We start from the raw sequence: 17,985 nt of genomic DNA, 5'->3' as shown, positions 1-17,985 counted from the left end.
CTGGCTTGGCACTGTCCACAAGGAGATATGTTATTTCTTAGATGACTAGATATAGTAACTCCAGAAATGGGTGTGCGACATAATTGGATCAGGACGTTTTATGACATACCCGATCTCTTTAATTCTTGGTGTAATATACAATAATTGTAATCTACTTATAGTAAAGTTTTTATATTCTGCAAAATAAACATCAAAAGAACATATTATCTTGATGTCATCCATGGGGTTGGAACCTAACTTTTCTCATAAGGTATTCTCGGGAGTTCATGTAGGGTCGAAACAAAATTATAAAACATTTAGGAAGAAACATACAGATAACAAGAGCCCAACTTGAAGAAAGAATGGCAAATATCTCCATAGCTACAGTGTACTTTCCTTGTGTGCTAATGTAGGCAGGAATAAAAGACACCCAAACGCTAAGGAAGGCCAACATGCTAAATGTGATAAATTTAGCTTCATTGAAGCTGTCGGGGAGTCTTCTGGCCATAAAGGCAACAGCAAAGCTGGTAGATGCCAAGATACCAAGATATCCCAACATGCACCAAAAAGCAATAGTGGACCCTTCATTACATTCAAAGCTGATGAGTGTTGGTTGTGTTTGCGTATTGTATTGGGGAAATGGTGGAGCAAGCAAAATCCAAATTATACATAAGAGAAATTGTAGTAAAGTACATAAGGATATAAATACGAAAGAAACCCAAAGGCTTGTCCATATTTTTAGTTGACTACCTGGTTTTGTAGCCATGAAAGCAAACACTACTGTGATAGTTTTGGCCAAGATGCAAGAGACACAAAGTGCAAAAACAATGCCAAACGCGCACTGTCGAAGGAGACACTTCTCAGGCTGGGGCAGACCAATGAAAGCCAAGGAGCAAAGGAAACAAAAAGACAGAGAAATAAGAAGAAAGCAGCTCAAATGGTAGTTGTTCGCCTTCACTATGGGGCTGCTCTTGTATTTTATGAACAGTCGTAAAATGGAAGTAGGCACTAAAGAGGAAATCACTGTGGTCACAGCCAAGGTTGAGCCCATCGGGTCTTCATAAGAAAGAAATTCTATGGTCTTTGGGAGACATTCATATTTTTGAAGATTTGGCCAATGATCCCATGGACACTTGAAGCAATCAATAGCATCTAAAAGAAAACCATTAAAAAAGGAGAGCAATTTTGTGTATTATATTTAATAGGAAATACATTGGTTAGTGTAGGTGAAAAAACATTTTCTTGCCTGTTCGGTTTGAGATTTCTCCTTGAGGACATGGAACACATTGAAAGCAGCAAACAGGTTGTCCTCTTTTTGCAGCCTTCCTAAAACCGGGAGGACAACTTTCACTGCAGACTGAGAGAGGAACCTGAGGGCACAAGAGCTAGAAATGAAAAGATGGAGTAGCCTTCCCTTCATTATATGTTACATTAGACCTCTGTACACACAGTCCATTAGAGATGCATGTATAACTCTAATCAAAGCTTTCAAAAAGCCAACAAGGTAGTTAATTTGGTCATTATTCGGGTGCATCTTTTGGGCTATATCCATAGATATCAAATTGACCTAAACAAAAATGGAATTAGTAGGCATTAGAGATAATGATAAATTAATAAATACAAATTGGATTCACCATTTGTAAAACTAGGTCTAATTTTTTTTCTCTCATTTGTATTGATTGGGCTGTAGTATCAACTAGTGATGAGCGAGTATGTTCTGTTAACAATTTCAGCGAGCATGCTCGGGTGCTCACCGAGTATTTTCAGCGGTGCTCGGTGTTATGTGTTCATTACTCAGTGCTCATGATTTCCGACTGTTTGACAACTTTGATACTTGTGAATAATGACTAAGAAACAGTCATTCTTCACATGTATTTAAGCTGTCAAACAGTCGCAAATCATGGACACAGCGCGGCTAAAACATAACACCTGAGCATGCTGAAGATACTCGGGAAACACCCGAGCATGCTCGCTCATCACTAATACCAACCATTATCCCATGCACTTGGATATCGTCATGTTTGGTATTGCAGTGAAGTGACCAAGATGCGTCACTGAAATTGCAAGGGAGTAAAAACCATATGTAAAAGTGAAATCCAGCAAAAGCTGTATTTAATGAAAATCCATTAACCCTCCATCACATACAATAGGCCTGACAGGCACATCTCTTTTACTTTAATTTCTCCTTCCTCACCAGATTGTGAGGAAATCCCCTCCCTCCAGGTAGTCTCCTGTCTCTAGCAGCTCTGTGAAACCTCATACCACAGTTGGATTGCAGAGCTTCAGGAGGACAGATATAACTGCGCTAATCTCTCAGGCTCATTGTATGTGAACACGTCACACTCAATAAGGTTGGTATTTTATGTTTTTATTCATCACAATTGTTTATTTAGCTTGTTTTATGAATGTATAGCACAAAGTGTGAGAATATTTCATAGGAATAAGGCAGATTAAAAAAGAAAGTCTGCTGCTCAGGCATATACAGTAGTTCCCTAACACATATTCCTTCTCTTGCTTCAGATTATCTGCTGAAATGGGGAGGAAAATGAACAATTTATCAAAAAACCTTGATGTTGAGGAAGTAACAAACATGCTGTTAGATGATGCAGACCCCACACTGAATGAGGATTTAGGAGAGGAAAGTGAGATTGATTCTCATGATGAGGTGGAAGCATGTGAAGTGGATTCTGAAACAGAGCAAGATGGTGACAGTGATGAGGATGAAGATGTAGAATCTTATTATATGGGAAAAGATAAAAAACCCAATGGAACAAGAAGCCACTCCAGAAAAAATGTAGAGAAGCTTAAAACATTATTACTCACCTTCCTGCAGTTATAGGAACTGCAAGTAATGCAAAAACTGCAGTTGAATGCTGGAATAGTTTATTCACAGATGACATTCTGGACTCTATTGTCACATATACCAACCAATATATAGACATTATAAAGGACAAGTTCATCTGCAACAGAACCATCAAGGCCACAGATGAAATAGAACTGCGTGCTTTTTTTGGATTATTATACCTTGCAGGAGCTTATAGGGCAAATAGACAAAGTTTGGAGGAACTTTGGAGTAAAGATGGGGATGGAGTTGAAAAATTTGGCCTTGTTATGTCCATAAACAGATTCAAGCTTCTAATTCGTTGCCTTCGGTTTGACGACAGAACTACCCGAACCGAACGTAAAACACATGACCGACTTGCTCCAATTCGTGATATATTCCAAAAATTTGTTGAAAACTGTAAAAAAAGCTATTGCCCTGGGGAGAATCTCACTATGGACGAAATGCTCCCTGGTTTTCGTGGTAAATGTGCCTTTCGTCAATATATTCCATCAAAGCCTAACAAATATAGAATAAAAATGTATGCCCTTGTTGATGCCAGTAAGATCTACACTTACAACCTGGAAGTTTATGCAGGAAAACAACCAGAAGGTCCTTACTGTGTCAGCAACAAACCCAGTGATGTTGTAAAAAGACTGGCTGAGCCCTTATTTGGATCGGGTCGCAATATAACAGCTGACAATTGGTTTTCAAATTGTGATCTGATTGATTATCTGAAAATGCAGAAGCTTTCATATGTTAGAACTGTAAGAAAAAAGAAAAAAGAATTTCCTACACAGCTTGTAAGTGTGAAAGGGAGACAACAGTACAGCAGTATGTTTTCATTCCATAATGGAAAGGTTTTGGTTTCCTATGTACCACAAGCAAAAAAAATTGTACTTCTTCTATCAACACTTCATGATGATGATGCCATCGATCCTGGGACTGAGGCACAAAAAAAGCGGAGATAATTACATTTTATAATGCAACCAAAGGGGGTGTTGATACAGCTGATCAGATGTGCTCAACTTTCAACGTCAGCAGAAACACCAAACGCAGGCCAATGGTCATATTTTTTGCTATGTTGAATTTGGGTGGTATAAATTCACAAGTCATTTACCTTGAAAACAAGCTTGAACCACTCCGTAGACGATTCTATCTGAAAAAATTGGCCCATGAGCTAGTGCTTGGAGAGCTACGCAGGAGAAGTATGAAAACAATCGGTATCCCCTCTCGCCTTCAAGTTCAGCTCAAAAGATTCCGCCCAGAAGATGATAGTGAAAATTCACCACCTGCCCCACCTCCCAAAAGAAGGAGATGCACCACCTGCACCACGGAAAGCGGAATCAGAAGGCTTTCTAATTATGAATGTCACAAATGTCATAATGCAATCTGCCTGACACATGCAAAAATGATGTGTATTTCTTGCTCTTTGCTCTGCCAGTGTAATTTTTCTGGGGAAACTTCAGGATCTAATTCTGATTGAATATGTGTTTAATAGTTCTTAAGGTACCTTAAAATTAAGTTTGTTTCCATAAATTTTCTTTGCAGAGTTTTGTGACAGAGTCAAACTGGGGACTATTTGGCGGGAGTTTTGAAATGTTTGTATTTCAGAGTTGTTCGTTTTATGTTAAGTAAATGGGGGTTTTTTTGCACCTGATTATGTGTAGTCTCTTTTATTACATCCCTATGAAGGTCACTGATCACTTTTAGAGCACTGAAATTGCAAACATTAGATATTATAGGTATTTTTCTAGCCTGCGCCTGACAGTCACATTGTATGTGAACTCGTTAGAACCGATATTGTATGTGACGGAGGGTTAAAATCCAATCCATCACCATGTAAACCTCAGACGCGTTTCAGACTATGTCTTTTACTCATTGATGCAAAGATGTAGTCTGAAACACGTCTGTAGCTTACATGATGATGGATTGATTTTGAAAAGATTTTCAATAAATAAAATTTTTAAGAATTCTTATTGCTGGATTTAACATTTCTTTTGCACCAAAGGACTTGACATACTACAAGGTTTTTCATGTATTCCATGATTTTTTTTTTTTTTTTTTACCTCGGGCGAGCTGATGGTTTTCTCTTTTTTACAAATAAAAACTATACTTACTTTTTTCTTAAAATGGACTAAATACTTTCTCTGAGAGACTTCTCAGTAGATGCATTGTTACATTATGCCTATGCCTATACATTGCTTTTCTAGGTCGTAGGTTGTCTGGACAGCAGGACAATATACTTTGTAGAACTTCAATGACAAATGTCTGCTTTCATTGACCACAGGTAGGATGGTCTTCTTAGCTGTCCAGTACTGGCGAAGTTACAGATAGTGGAGGACTCCCAAGAAGAGTCTGGTGTTACCAGATTACACAGATGAACATTCATAGGTTAAGTTCTGAGGTGTTAAGGACTAAAAGTAGTCATCCAAAAAAAGTAGTTATACAAGAGCCAAAGCGAAAAGGAACAGGAACATTTATAGTCCATTATGGGCTAAGAAGAATAAAGCTCTAAAGTGTTTGACTCAGGTAAAGAGGACTAAGGTCCTGGAGAACATGGTGTGGAAAAGGAGGAGCAGGGTTCAGATGTGTTGGGCTTAAGATAGGAGTGATAGAGCTTGGAGAACAGGTCTGGAAGGAAAGGCCCATTTTTCTTATATTCCACAGAAGGAGAAATAACAGTTGAGGCCTATCTGAAGTATCACTGTCCTGGAATTGTATCCTGTGGAAAGAGCAGGAACCTTGGAGGGAAGGTTGTCTGTTCAGTGTTATAATTCATTCAGTGTGGTAACTATCAAGCATTTTTACCACCTACAATGGTGGCCAAAAGTATTGGCACCCCTGCAATTCTGTCAGATAATACTCAGTTTCTTCCTGAAAATGATTGCAATCACAAATTCTTTGGTATTATTATCTTCATTTAATTTGCTTGCAAGGAAAAAGCACAAAAGAGAATGAAGCAAAAATCAAATCATTGATCATTTCACACAAAACTCCAAAAATGGGCCAGACAAAAGTATTGGCACCCTCAGCCTAATACTTGGTTTCACAACCTTTAGCCAAAATAACTGAAAACAACCGCTTCCGGTAACCATCAATGAGTTTCTTACAATGCTCTGCTGGAATTGTAGACCATTCTTCTTTGGAAAACTGCTCCAGGTCCCTGATATTTGAAGGGTGGCTTCTCCAAACTGCCATTTTGAGATCTCTCCACAGGTGTTCTATGGGATTCAGGTCTGGACTCATTGCTGGCCACCTTAGAAGTCTCCAGTGCTTTCTCTCAAACCATTTTATAGTGCTTTTGGAAGTGTGTTTTGGGTCATTGTCCTGCTGGAAGACCCATGACCTCTGAGGGAGACCCAGCTTTCTCACACTGGGCCCTACATTATGCTGCAAAATTTGTTGGTAGTCTTCCGACTTCATAATGCCATGCACACGGTCAAGCAGTCCAGTGCCAGAGGCAGCAAAGCAACCCCAAAACATCAGGGAACCTCCGCCATGTTTGACTGTAGGGACCATGTTCTTTTCTTTGAATGCCGCTTTTTTTTCCTGTACACTCTATGTTGATGCTTTTTACCAAAAAGCTCTACTTTTGTCTCATCTGACCAGAGAACATTCTTCCAAAACGTTTTAGGCTTTCTCAGGTAAGTTTTGGCAAACTCCAGCCTGGCTTTGTTATGTCTCGGGGTAAGAAGTGGGGTCTTCCTGGGTATCCTACTATACAGTCCCTTTTCATTCAGACGCGGACGGATAGTACGGGTTGACACTGTTGTATCCTTGGACTGCAGGGCAGCTTAAACTTGTTTGGATGTTAGTCAAGGTTCTTTATCCACCATCCGCACAATCTTGCATTGAAATCTCTCGTCAATTTTTCTTTTCCGTCCACATCTAGGGAGATTAGCCACAGTGCCATGGGCTTTAAACTTCTTGATGGCACTGCGCATGGAAGACACAGGAACATTCAGGTCTTTGGAGATGGACTTGTAGCCTTGAGATTGCTCATGCTTCCTCACAATTTGGTTTCTCACGTCCTCAGAAAGTTCTTTGGTCTTCTTTCTTTTCTCCATGCTCAATGTGGTACACACAAGGACACAGGACAGAGGTTGAGTCAACTTTAATCCATGTTAACTGGCTTCAAGTGTGATTTAGTTATTGCCAACACCTGTTAGGTGCCACAGGTAAGTTACAGGTGCTGTTAATTACACGAATTAGAGAAGCATCACATGATTTTTCACACAGTGCCAATACTTTTGTCCACTCCCTTTTTTAGGTTTGGTGTGGAATTATATCCAATTTGGCTTTAGGACAATTCTTTTTGTGTTTTTTCATTGAAGACAAATTAAATGAAGATAATAATACCAAAGAATTTGTGATTGCAATCATTTTCAAGAAGAAACTGAGTATTATCTGACAGAATTGCAGGGGTGCCAATACTTTTGACCACCAATGTATAGTTACAGTAATCTTAAAAGTTTTTGTGCTGTTACAACGTGCAAGGAGAGAAAATTAAATTTGAACTGAGTTCAAAAACTGAGTTTGGTCTGAAATTTTCTTTTTTTTAAAGAGCACCACTTGTTTTTAAAAGTTTTGAAGGTTGAAAAAAGCACCATTCTAGAAACATCACAACCCATCACCAGGCAGATCAGTTGGGATCTCAGAAGTCTGACCCTGAACGATCACACACCAGTTGCCATCTATTACCGTGGTTTGTTTTCTTTGGTAAAACGGTTATATTTTTTATCTTCTTACCTTGTGTTCCCCTGAAGGCCACTGAATGATACTTGTATTTATTTGAAAAACTTGATCTGAAGATCTAGTGGTGTCATAGCTTCCAATTTTGATGTGTTTTATGGTATCCTCTGAGCTTAGCTGCCAGTTGACTATATCATAGACTGCAGGTGGGTCACCATTATCATCAAAATACAGTTCTTGACCACTACTCAGTCTAATTCTAACTTGCTTAAAGTATTGAAGAAGCTGTAAAAAATGGAATTAGAGACAAAAATCAAATTAATGGCCCATTTATTTGGCCTCATTAACGGGTTTTTTGAGAAGTCAAGCTTCTATTATGGTTGGGCAAAAATGCCAATCCCAGCCGTATACCCCTTAGATGTTATAGTCAATGCTGTCTGTGGCATTTAAGTGGTTTGATAGAGGAAAGGGCTTCCTTTGACAGTCTCCAGAACATGTAGGTGAAAGCTCAGTAGATCCATGAAGTGCATAGTGCTAAAGTTAATTTCATAGTTTACATCTACAGGGTTTCAGTGTTGTGCTAACAACTTGGTAGCGATAGAGCATAGTGAATAGAAGTACTACATCAAAGTGTAAAGTGAAAGTGCCTTTGCAGTTATCAGAATTCACAGACGAATTTGTATGACTTACTATTGTAGTTGTATGGACCTGTGTATGCCTGGGCTACCACCCCAACGATGCCGTTTCACCTCAACTTTTTCCAAGGGGCATGAGGCGAAACAGCGTATTTAGAGCTGATATTAGAGGTAAATATCAGCCATTCATCAATTTACAAATATCAATTCAACCTACAAGAAGTGTCAATATGCAGTCCATGTTTCTTGACCAACCAAAGAAAAAAATACATAAATTTAATAGTCAACAATTCAGACAATAGTCTATCATTCTGGGCCTACTGAATTTACGTTTGGCATAATTAAGATTTAATGCTGTGTTGTCACAGCGGATATTTGTGAAATTCTAGTAGAATTTCATTTCACTTGAATATATTTGCTCATTTTTAATGGTCAAGCTAATTTTCTGGGGGCTTTTGTACATGAAATTTTAAGAGCATTACATTTTTTTTAACTCCTTTACCACCTTGGGTTTTTGCGTTTTTGTTTTTTGCTCCCCTTCTTCCCATAGCCATAACTTTTTTATTTGTCTGTCAATATAGCAGTACGAGGGCTTTTTTTTTGCGGGATGACTTGTACTTTTGAATGGCACCATTGGTTTTACAATATATTGTACTGAAAATGGGAAAAAAATTCAAAGTGCAGTGAAATTAAAAAAAAAGTGCAATTACACAATGTTTTTTTTTTTTTACCATATTCACTAAATGCTAAAACTGAGCTTCTATTATGATTCTCCAGGTTATTACAAGTTCGTAGATACCAAACATGTATTTTTTTTCTTTAAGTGGTGAAACAAAAATCCAAAGTTTGGAAAAAATAAAAAATGGAGCCATTTACTGAGACCCGTAGCTCCTCCATTTTTCGGGATCTGGGGCTGGGTGAGGGATTACTTTTTTGAATGCCGAGCTGAAGTTTTTATTCATACCATTTTGGGGTAGATTTTTTTATCACATGTTATTGCATTTTACTGCAATGCTGTGGTGGGCAAAAAAACGTAATTCTTGCATTTTGATTTTTTTCTCGTTACGCCGTTTACCGATCAGATTAATTATTTTTATACATTGATAGATTGGGTGATTCTGAATGCGGCGATGCCAAATATGTGTATATATATTTTTTTTATTGTTTTATTTTGAATGGGGCGAAAGGGGGGTGATTTGAACTTTTATATTTTTTAAATTTTTTGAATATTTTTAAAGACATTTTTTTTTACTTTAAACTAGCTTCAATAGTCTCCAAGGGACTATTACACATAGCAGGGCTCCCAAGGTCAGAAAGGGCTTAAAGACTTGAATTAGTCAGTTGGCTTAAATTTGCAAGAAAAAATAGATTTGCCTTGAAGTTATGCAAATTGAATGTTCCTTATTATTATTAATATTATTATTATTATTATTATCATCATTATTATTATTATCACACTGATCCCATTGTCTGATTTATTATTGTAGTGTCATCTGTGTCCTACCACTTGACATATCACTATAGTACCATATTTTTGAGGACACTAATATTTCATTTATGTGCATTCTTTAGTGTATTGATTTTTTTTACATTGATGTGAGATAGTTTATATTTCCTTGAGTGCAATATCTTCTGTGATATCCAACGTAGAAATTTATTCAGATCTTGCATGCAGTTTCTGAGCTTTAGGCTGCATACCCACGATGCAACGCTTGCTGCAAGGTCTGTAATGTTCCCCAATGATAATCCGCATGTGCTGTGCACATGTTGCGGAAATTTCCGCTGCGGATAATCATAGCGGAAAAATCCGCAGCACTACCATTAATTTTGCGGAATCGCTGTGAAATCACCGCCATTGACTTGCATTGAATCGCATAATATCCGCATCACTACATGTACACATGCGGATATTAAGCAATTCAATACGCGAATGGTACCTGGGTCTGGAGAAGAGGAGACTTTCCTCCAGACCCGGGTACAATAGTACCTGTAGTTAAAAAAGAATTAAAATAAAAAAAAAACTTATACTCACCTTTCCGGTGGCCCCCCGGTCTCCTCTCAGTGGTGCTGCTGTCTCCTTGGCTTCCAGCTGTGGTCTGCAAGGACCTTCCATGATGTAATTTAGTCATGTGACGGTCATGCGACCGCTGACGTCAGCGGTCAGGTGATGGTCGCGTGACCATCACATGACTAAATGACATCATGGAAGGTCCTTTTTAGAGCACCGCGAGCCGCTGAAGACACCGGACACGTCATTGAGGCGACCTGGGGCCATCTGAAGGTGAGTATAATTTTTATTTTTATTTTTTAACGTTTTTATTCTTTTTTTACTATTGATGCTGCATTTGCAGCATCGTAACTTGGTCACAGTAAATAAATCCATGCCTGTTGCCCAAATTTTGGAAAAAACCCCAATACCAATTTGAAGACACATAGAGGAGGGCCTCAGTAAAAAATTATTCCCATTGTAAAGGAGCGGTTCTGCTATACAGTTATTGCATATGCAGTGATTACAACGGCTGCCTAAATTTTGGAAAAACCCCAATTCCAATTTAAAGACACATAGAGAAGGGCCTCAGTTAAAAAAATGTTTCCATTATAATGGAGCAGTTCTGCTAAACAGTTATAGCATATGCAGTGACTGCAATGGCTGCCTACATTTTTGAAAAACCCCAATACCCCTTTGAAGAGAAATAGAGGAGGGCCTCAGTAAAAAAAATGTTCCCATTATAAAGGAGCCCGTCTCCTATACTGTTATTGCATATGCAGTGACTACAAGGGCTGCCAAAAATTAGGACGCACTCCAATACCCCCTTGAAGAGACATAGAGTAGGGCCTCGGTAAAAAAAAAAATCTAACCATTATAAAGGAGTGGGGCTCCTATACTGTTATTGCATATGCAGTGACTGCAAGGGCTGCCAAAAATTAGGGCACACTGCAATACTCCTTTGAAGATACATAGAGGAGGGCATCAGTAAAAAAAATATTCCCATTATAAAGAAACGGATCTCCTATACTGGTAATGCCCATGCAGTGACTGCAAGGGCTGGGAAAAATTGGACGCACTCCAATACCCCATTGAAGAGACGTACAGGAGGTCCTCATTAAAAAAATTGTTACCATTGTTAAGGAATGGGTCTCCTATACTGGTAATGCCCATGCACTAAGCGCATGGGCTAAAAAACATTTACCCCTGGGGGGTATACATGAACATACTGTATATCATACAGAATGTTAGAGGTAGGTCTCTAAAAAAAAAATTATGTGGGTGCTGTATCACAATCACCCTGGTGATATGGAGGTGGAGGATGAGGAGATGGAGGTGAACAACAGAAAATAGCCAAAATCAGGAAGTGTATACCCATGTCTGGGTGTGAAGATTTGCATGGGAATAGACCTCCCAATAAAAAACCACTGGGTTTGACTTTATTTTCCGCTGCTATCATCCGGTGGTGTTGACAAGTCTGGCCTAATCCAGCCCTTTTTCAATGTTATAAGAGTAAGCCTGTCAGCATTTTCAGTTGACAGGCGGGTGCGCCTATCAGTTACAATGCCCCAGGTGGCACTAAAAACGCTAGCCGCACGGCAGACCAGGACCTTCAAGGCATAGAGAGCCAGTTCATGCCACGTGTCTGGCTTGGATAATCAATAATTATAAGGTACAGAGGAATCACTGAGGATGTTGGCATGGTCTGCAATGTACTCCTTCAGCATCTTCCCAAACTTTTCCCTCCTTGTCAGAATACCCTGCGCATCAGGGCTTGGGTATTGGGAGAGTCTGAGAAAACTGTCCTACACCTTTGACAGTGTTCCCCTTCCTCTACTGCAATGTATTTGTGTCTCCCTCGCCTGTACTCCTTGGTTGTCCAAGGAACTGTGACCTCTGCCGCCAGCGTTGTCAGATTGGATTTTTTTTAATAATTCCGCAACAGGGGCCTTCTGGTACTGCAACATTTTACTAGACTTCACAGCCACTGGAATGAGAGATATAAAGTTCTCCATGTAGCGTGAGTCTAAAAGTGTGACAAACCAGTAACTACTGTAGGCCAAAATGAGTACAATGCGAGGGTCACAGGAAAGGCAGCGGAACATATAGTCATCCATGTGTGCCAGACTGCCAACAGCTAAGTCTTCCCTGTTCTGATCAGCAAGCATTTCAGAAGACAGAGAAGCGGGATAGTGATGCTAATTATGGCATCATCGCCACTCAACATCTTGGTGGAGTCCTCAAAGTTTAAAAGGATGACAGAAATGTCTCACATCCATGCCCCCTCCTTAGTTCTAATGTTCGGAGGCTGACCTGAATGCTGATGGGCGTGTTGAAACTGGTACTCAACAACTGCCCTCTGCTGCTCACAAATCATTCCCAACATCTGCAACATTGAGTTCCAATGCGTGGTGTCATTACACACCAGTCGATGAGCTGGAAGCCACAAACGCTCCTGAAGCAAGGCGAGGATGGCGCAAGCTGTAGGTGAGTTTCTGAAATGAGCAAACATGCTGCGCACTTTGATAAGCAGTTCAAGCAAACCCAAATAGGTTTTGAGAAACCGCTGAACCACTAGGCATGGTACGTGTGTGAGGTTGCCTAGCTTCAGAGCCGCCACCAGGTTCCGGCTAGTGTCACACATGACCATGCCTGGCTGTAGATTCAGAGGTGACAGTCACAGATCTGCCTTCTCTGTTACAGCTGTCAACAACTCTTCAGAGGTTTGAGGTTTGCCCCCTAAGCATATCAGCTTCAGCAGTGCCTGTTGCCGCTTGACCGAGCCAGTGCTGCAGTACTTCCAGCTTCCGACTGATGCGGTAATTTCGAAGATGGTGGCTGAAGAGGAGGAGGTGCAGGAGCTGTAGAATGTGGGAGCAAACCTGATGAACCCAATGCCCGCAGTCCTCGGCATCAGGAGGACATGTTCCGTCCCAAGGTCTGACTTTGTCCCGGCTTCCACTATATTAACCAAGTATGCCGTCAGCGAGATGTACTGTCCTAGCACACAAGCACTTGTCCACGTGTCCGAACTGCATTGTTCAGGGCACAGCTAATGTTCTGAGACACGTGTTCATGTAATAAGGGGACAGCACACCGAGAGAAATAGTGTCAGCTGGGGACCGAGCACTGAGCAATTGCCGCCGCTATCATGTTGCGGAAAGCTTCCATCTCCACGAGCCTAAAAGGCAATATTTCAAGCGCAAGCATTCGAGAAATGTGTGAGTTTAGTAGTGTGGCCTGTGGGGTGTTGGCTGTGTATTTGCGCTTGCATTCCAAGGACTGGGGTAGGGACAACTGAGCGCTGCACTGAGACAAGGACGTGGATGTGGTTGCTAATGGTGGTAGTTGCGAGTGTGCAGCTACAGGTGCAGAGCGGGAGACATCTTCACATGCGCCATAGGCAGGGGATTGGCGTGCATGCACAACAGTGGAACAAGCAGTGATTTCCACCACAGACACAGTTGCTGGACCCTGGCGTTCGGCCCACTTAGTCAGGTGGTTTGCTGTCATGTGCCTGAGCATGCTGGTGGTGGTCAGGCTGGTAGTTTTGCCAACTTCCATCGTGTTGGTGTTCCGGGGAGCTATTGCCCGCCTTGTGTCTGTGGCCACCACACTTCTTTTTCCTGCCTGTTGTGGTTCTACTCCTCCCTCCCCCTGTGTGCTGCTGTCTTCGCTCTTCATGTCACCTTGCCAGGTTGGGTCAGTGATTTCTTCGTCCACCACCTTGTCTTTCACTTCCGCACCCTGGTCCTCCTTCTGACTTTCTGGCAATTATGTCTCATCATCATCCACCTCTTGCGACAGTGATTGTGCTTTCCCACCATCGCCTTTGTGTGACCATGGCTGTTAAAATATTTGGGCATCACTATATGCGATCTCCTCTTGCCCTGCTTGAAGCTGGCGAGGCAAGAGGCCTGAATCTATGAATGGAAAAGTGAATAGTTCTTCGGAGTGTCGAAGTGTGGGATCAGTTCTCTCCAGGCTCTCGGCATGGTGAGAACAAGGATGATCAGGGTGAGGAATATGCGGTCCAGACTGATGGCGACCGAGATGGACCATGTGGAAGACAAGGTGGTGGTGGCAAAGTGACTGGAAGCATTATCTACTATCCAACCAACAACCTTTTCATACTGCTCTGGCTTCAAGAGTGGTGTTCCACAGGCCCCTAGTATTTGGGACAGGAAGGTAGTTCAATATGATGTGGGTGTTTGTTGTGCTCCCTTAGCAGGCACAGTTTCATCTTGCCCACGGCCTCGGCCTCTGCATGCACCATCACCCTCACGTCCACTTCCCCATCCCTTGCCACGCACCTTTACCATTTTAAGTGGAGTGTAATATTTGGCACGCTCCTCAAAATGCCTGAATTATCACCGCAGTATAATGCAATGATGTGTGATGACCACGGTTTTAGGCTTTGTCCTTGTAGTATAGTATTGGTCAGCAACCAAGTGTGAATAAGTTCAATAAAACACAGATGGCTAACTTTAAATGGAGTGGAATATTTGGCACACTCCAAAAAATGTCACGATTATTACCGCAGTAATATGGGATCACATGTGGTGTGATGTAATAGTTTGTCTGCTTACAAAGTGTAGCAATGTAAGTAAAATTAAAAAAACTGCCTGTATTCTGCTAACAAGCAAATGGAGCAATACAATGGAGTACTTTTGCATTTTAAGCAAATAATCAAGATTAAGGGCAAAAAAATAGCCCTGATATGTAGGGCTATGTAGATATGTAGCAGCTAGTGTTGAGCCACCCCCGTAGTGTTCGAGTTCGGTTCGGTTCGTCGAACACCCGTGTGTTCGCCGAACTGTTCGTCGAACACCTTCGAACACCGTTAAAACCAATGGCAGGCAAACAAAAACACATAGAAACACATAGAAAACACCTTCAAAGGTGTCCAAAAGCTGACAAACTGCTCAGAAGACATAACTAACACATGGAAAAGTGACAAGTACATATAGTCATGCGAAAATAAAAGAGGTGGAGGAGTAAAAGGAGGGGGAGACACAGATATAGGCATGTCATGCCCTTCTAAAATCCAAAAAGTGAGAAGCCGACACGGCCAGTCCGCTCCTGCCTGTGCCACCTCCGTGTCGCCGGGTTTGTGCCAGAGCCGCGGTGAACCCTGACGGCCAGCACCCCTCTCCCAATACTGGTGCCTGTCCGCTGGTGGGTCGAGCGAGCCCCCCTGTGGTGGAGGCAGCTCTAAGCTTTTTAATTTAAATTGTCTCTCTAATTTGAATGAATACACTTTAAATCCATTTACAAGGATCTATTGGAGGGCAAGTCTCATGCCAGCAGCCGCGGTAATTCCAGCTCCAGTAGCGTCCACTAAAGCTGCTGCAGTTAAAAAGCTTTTATAAGGATCGAGCTCGGCTGTCCACCGCAAGGCATCCTACTGCCAGTCCCAGCCCCTATGCCTTGGGGTGCCTCCTGATGCTCTTCACTAAGTATCCCATGGTCCCGAAGCATTTCCTTTGAAAAAATTAAGTGTCTAAACTACAGGTGGTGCAGCTTGCTTAACAGCCGGGATAATCCGCTCACTAACAGACACTGCTACTAGGCACAAAGTATTTCCTGGGCTAGATGCAGTTAAAAATTTGTAATTAGATACTCTCGTTGGATGCTGAGAAAGCATTCCATAGAGTCTCCTGGCATGCCATATATGATTCTCTTAAAAAGCTTGGGGTAGGGGTCTAGGGGACCCTTTTATAGCCAAAATCACGGCCCTGTATCGCAATACGTCACCTAGGCTGAAGATAAATGGAACTGTAGCACCCTGAGGGCTCGGTTGCTACAGACGTATTGCACCTCACCCAGAGGTGTGATATCTCACTCTCAGGTAAGGATGGAGTGTGGATCAGGACCCGACACCTGCATGCATTACACCACATTGCCGTGGGGCAGGGCGACCAATATGCCCCTGAGATGGGCACGACAGTCCCTGTCCCTGGCTGGAGTGGGGGGAGGGAACACTGAGGAAGGGGAACCCTGTAGTGCAGGAGCAGGGAGGAAGCAGTTCCTGGGTGCATTGAGAAGGGAGTATAAAAGGTGGGCACCATCTTAGTTCAGTGCAGAGAAGTCTGAGCAGAAGTGGCAGGGAGCAGGGGCTCTGCATGAGCTCTGCTCCGGAGGCGGGCCTAGTAACAGAGGCCCAGGCCTGGAAGAGGGAGAAGGAAGGAAGAGGAGCGGAGAAGGCTCCAGGAACGAGGAATGAAGGGATCCCAGGGGTGCGGACGGGCGAGTCGCCACCGCACGCCCGAATCCACCTGCGTGGAGGGGTCAGGCCAAAGGGGGAGACCGGTCCCCGAACTAGTGGAGGCAGGAAACGACCCTCAGCTAGAAACCGGAGGCTCTGACATTTTATGTGGCGCAGCCCCTCGCTACACCCGCTAGGAAGGCACCACATAGGGTCAGGGAAACTGGCGCCAAGTTTACCAAGAGGAGGCCCGAAGCAGCCGGACAGAAGTGTTGGTAAGAAAGGCCAGACAAAGGACACACAAAGGGGGTCCTGTGAAGTGCTCCAAAGTTATCTGGGAGTTGTCTGAGCCCCTCACCTGGTGAGCACAGTACGACGTGGGCAGCCGTTACCTGCAGACGTGGTCTGGATAATAAGAACTGTGAGTAAAGGCCCTGAACTGCATCACTGACTCCGTGTCGTTACTGCTGCTGCCCTGCACCATCACCCCCATCCTCCGCATACACTGCCCTGAGGCTATACTCCTCCCGTGGGGAGTTATGCTACGCTCTGCTGCACCCACAACACCAGCCTCAGTGGTCTGCCCTGTAGCGGCGGTTCACTCTGACCGCAATCCACGGGTGGCGTAGTCGGACATTTAAACATGAAAACCACATAAATAGTTCCGCCACTGGTTTGACCGCCCTGAGCCACGGAACTGGGTCGCCGCCACGAAGACTACAACCACCAGCATCCACCAAAAAGGGTCCGGCTCCGGGTGTTCCAAGGCCCAGGGGGTGCGTCAGAACATTTTCATCACCTTTCACAATCACCAATGGGACAAGGCAGTGATGTCCTCTGTCCCCTCTCTTATACATCCTAGTGACGGAGCACCTGCTCTCATCAATTCGCCATAACCCCAATATTAGGTGGATTGAGGTGGGAGGCACCGAGTACAAGTGCTCTCTATTTGCTGATGATGTCCTAGTATATATCACTCAATCACATATATCCATCTATGCTGTTATGGCTGAAATAGATCACTTTGTTACATGGTAAAATTTTAAAATCAATGCAGCGAAGTCTGAGGCCCTCGATGTCTCTCTCCCCAAATCCATATAGGATTCCATCCAGTCCAACTTTCCCTTTGCCTGGCCCTCACAGGGTATCAAATACTTAGGAATTCCTATTCATAGAGACCTCTCCCATCTATGTTATCTTAATTTTGGGCCCTTTATTGAACAACTCCATACAGACCACGGTTGGCAAGTTAGAACTGTAAGATTCACTACGTGAACCACTGGTGTTTTGTGGAAAAGCACATGTACACTGCGTTCCAAATTATTATACAAAAAGTGTTTAGGAGTGATAAGGGAAGAATTTGTTTGTTTGTCAGTTAAACTCATTGATGGTGATGTGTGTCAGGGCTCTTTATATCACTGTAAGCAATTGCAGACACCTGAGCTAATTAGTTTGGCAGGTGTGTCCAATGAAAGGCAAGACTACTTAAGAAGGCTCTCTCACATTATTAAGCAGCCTACATTTTCTGCCAAAATGGGAAAGAAAAAGGATGTGTCGGCTGCTGAGAAGCAACAAATTGTGGAGTGTTTAGGTCAAGGCATGACTACAATCAACATTGTGCGATGATCAGGATGAAGTGTCTTGGCAATCAAGAAGTATG

The 17,985-nt window shown here is 42.5% G+C and overlaps 1 protein-coding gene across 1 annotated transcript in view; it reads right to left on the bottom strand.

The window, feature by feature from the left end:
• Positions 1-214: 214 nt before the first annotated feature.
• LOC141167418 (extracellular calcium-sensing receptor-like) overlaps positions 215-17,985 on the bottom strand; it is a 31,845-nt gene continuing 14,074 nt past the window's right edge. Inside the window, exons 5-7 of the mRNA XM_073654823.1 lie at positions 7,553-7,780; positions 1,226-1,349; positions 215-1,131 (exon numbers count right to left, since the gene is read on the bottom strand). Coding sequence (XP_073510924.1) covers positions 215-1,131; positions 1,226-1,349; positions 7,553-7,780 — 1,269 coding nt within the window. The remainder of the gene's footprint in view (positions 1,132-1,225; positions 1,350-7,552; positions 7,781-17,985) is intronic.

This window comes from Phyllobates terribilis, unplaced genomic scaffold (genome assembly GCF_046119375.1).
Source record: "Phyllobates terribilis strain yellow unplaced genomic scaffold, ASM4611937v1 Scaffold_11__3_contigs__length_659146591, whole genome shotgun sequence".
In the NCBI taxonomy this organism is placed as follows: Eukaryota; Metazoa; Chordata; class Amphibia; order Anura; family Dendrobatidae; genus Phyllobates; species Phyllobates terribilis.
The sequence above is the reverse complement of the archived record's forward strand: the minus strand, read 5'-3'. Positions and strand labels throughout refer to the sequence as shown.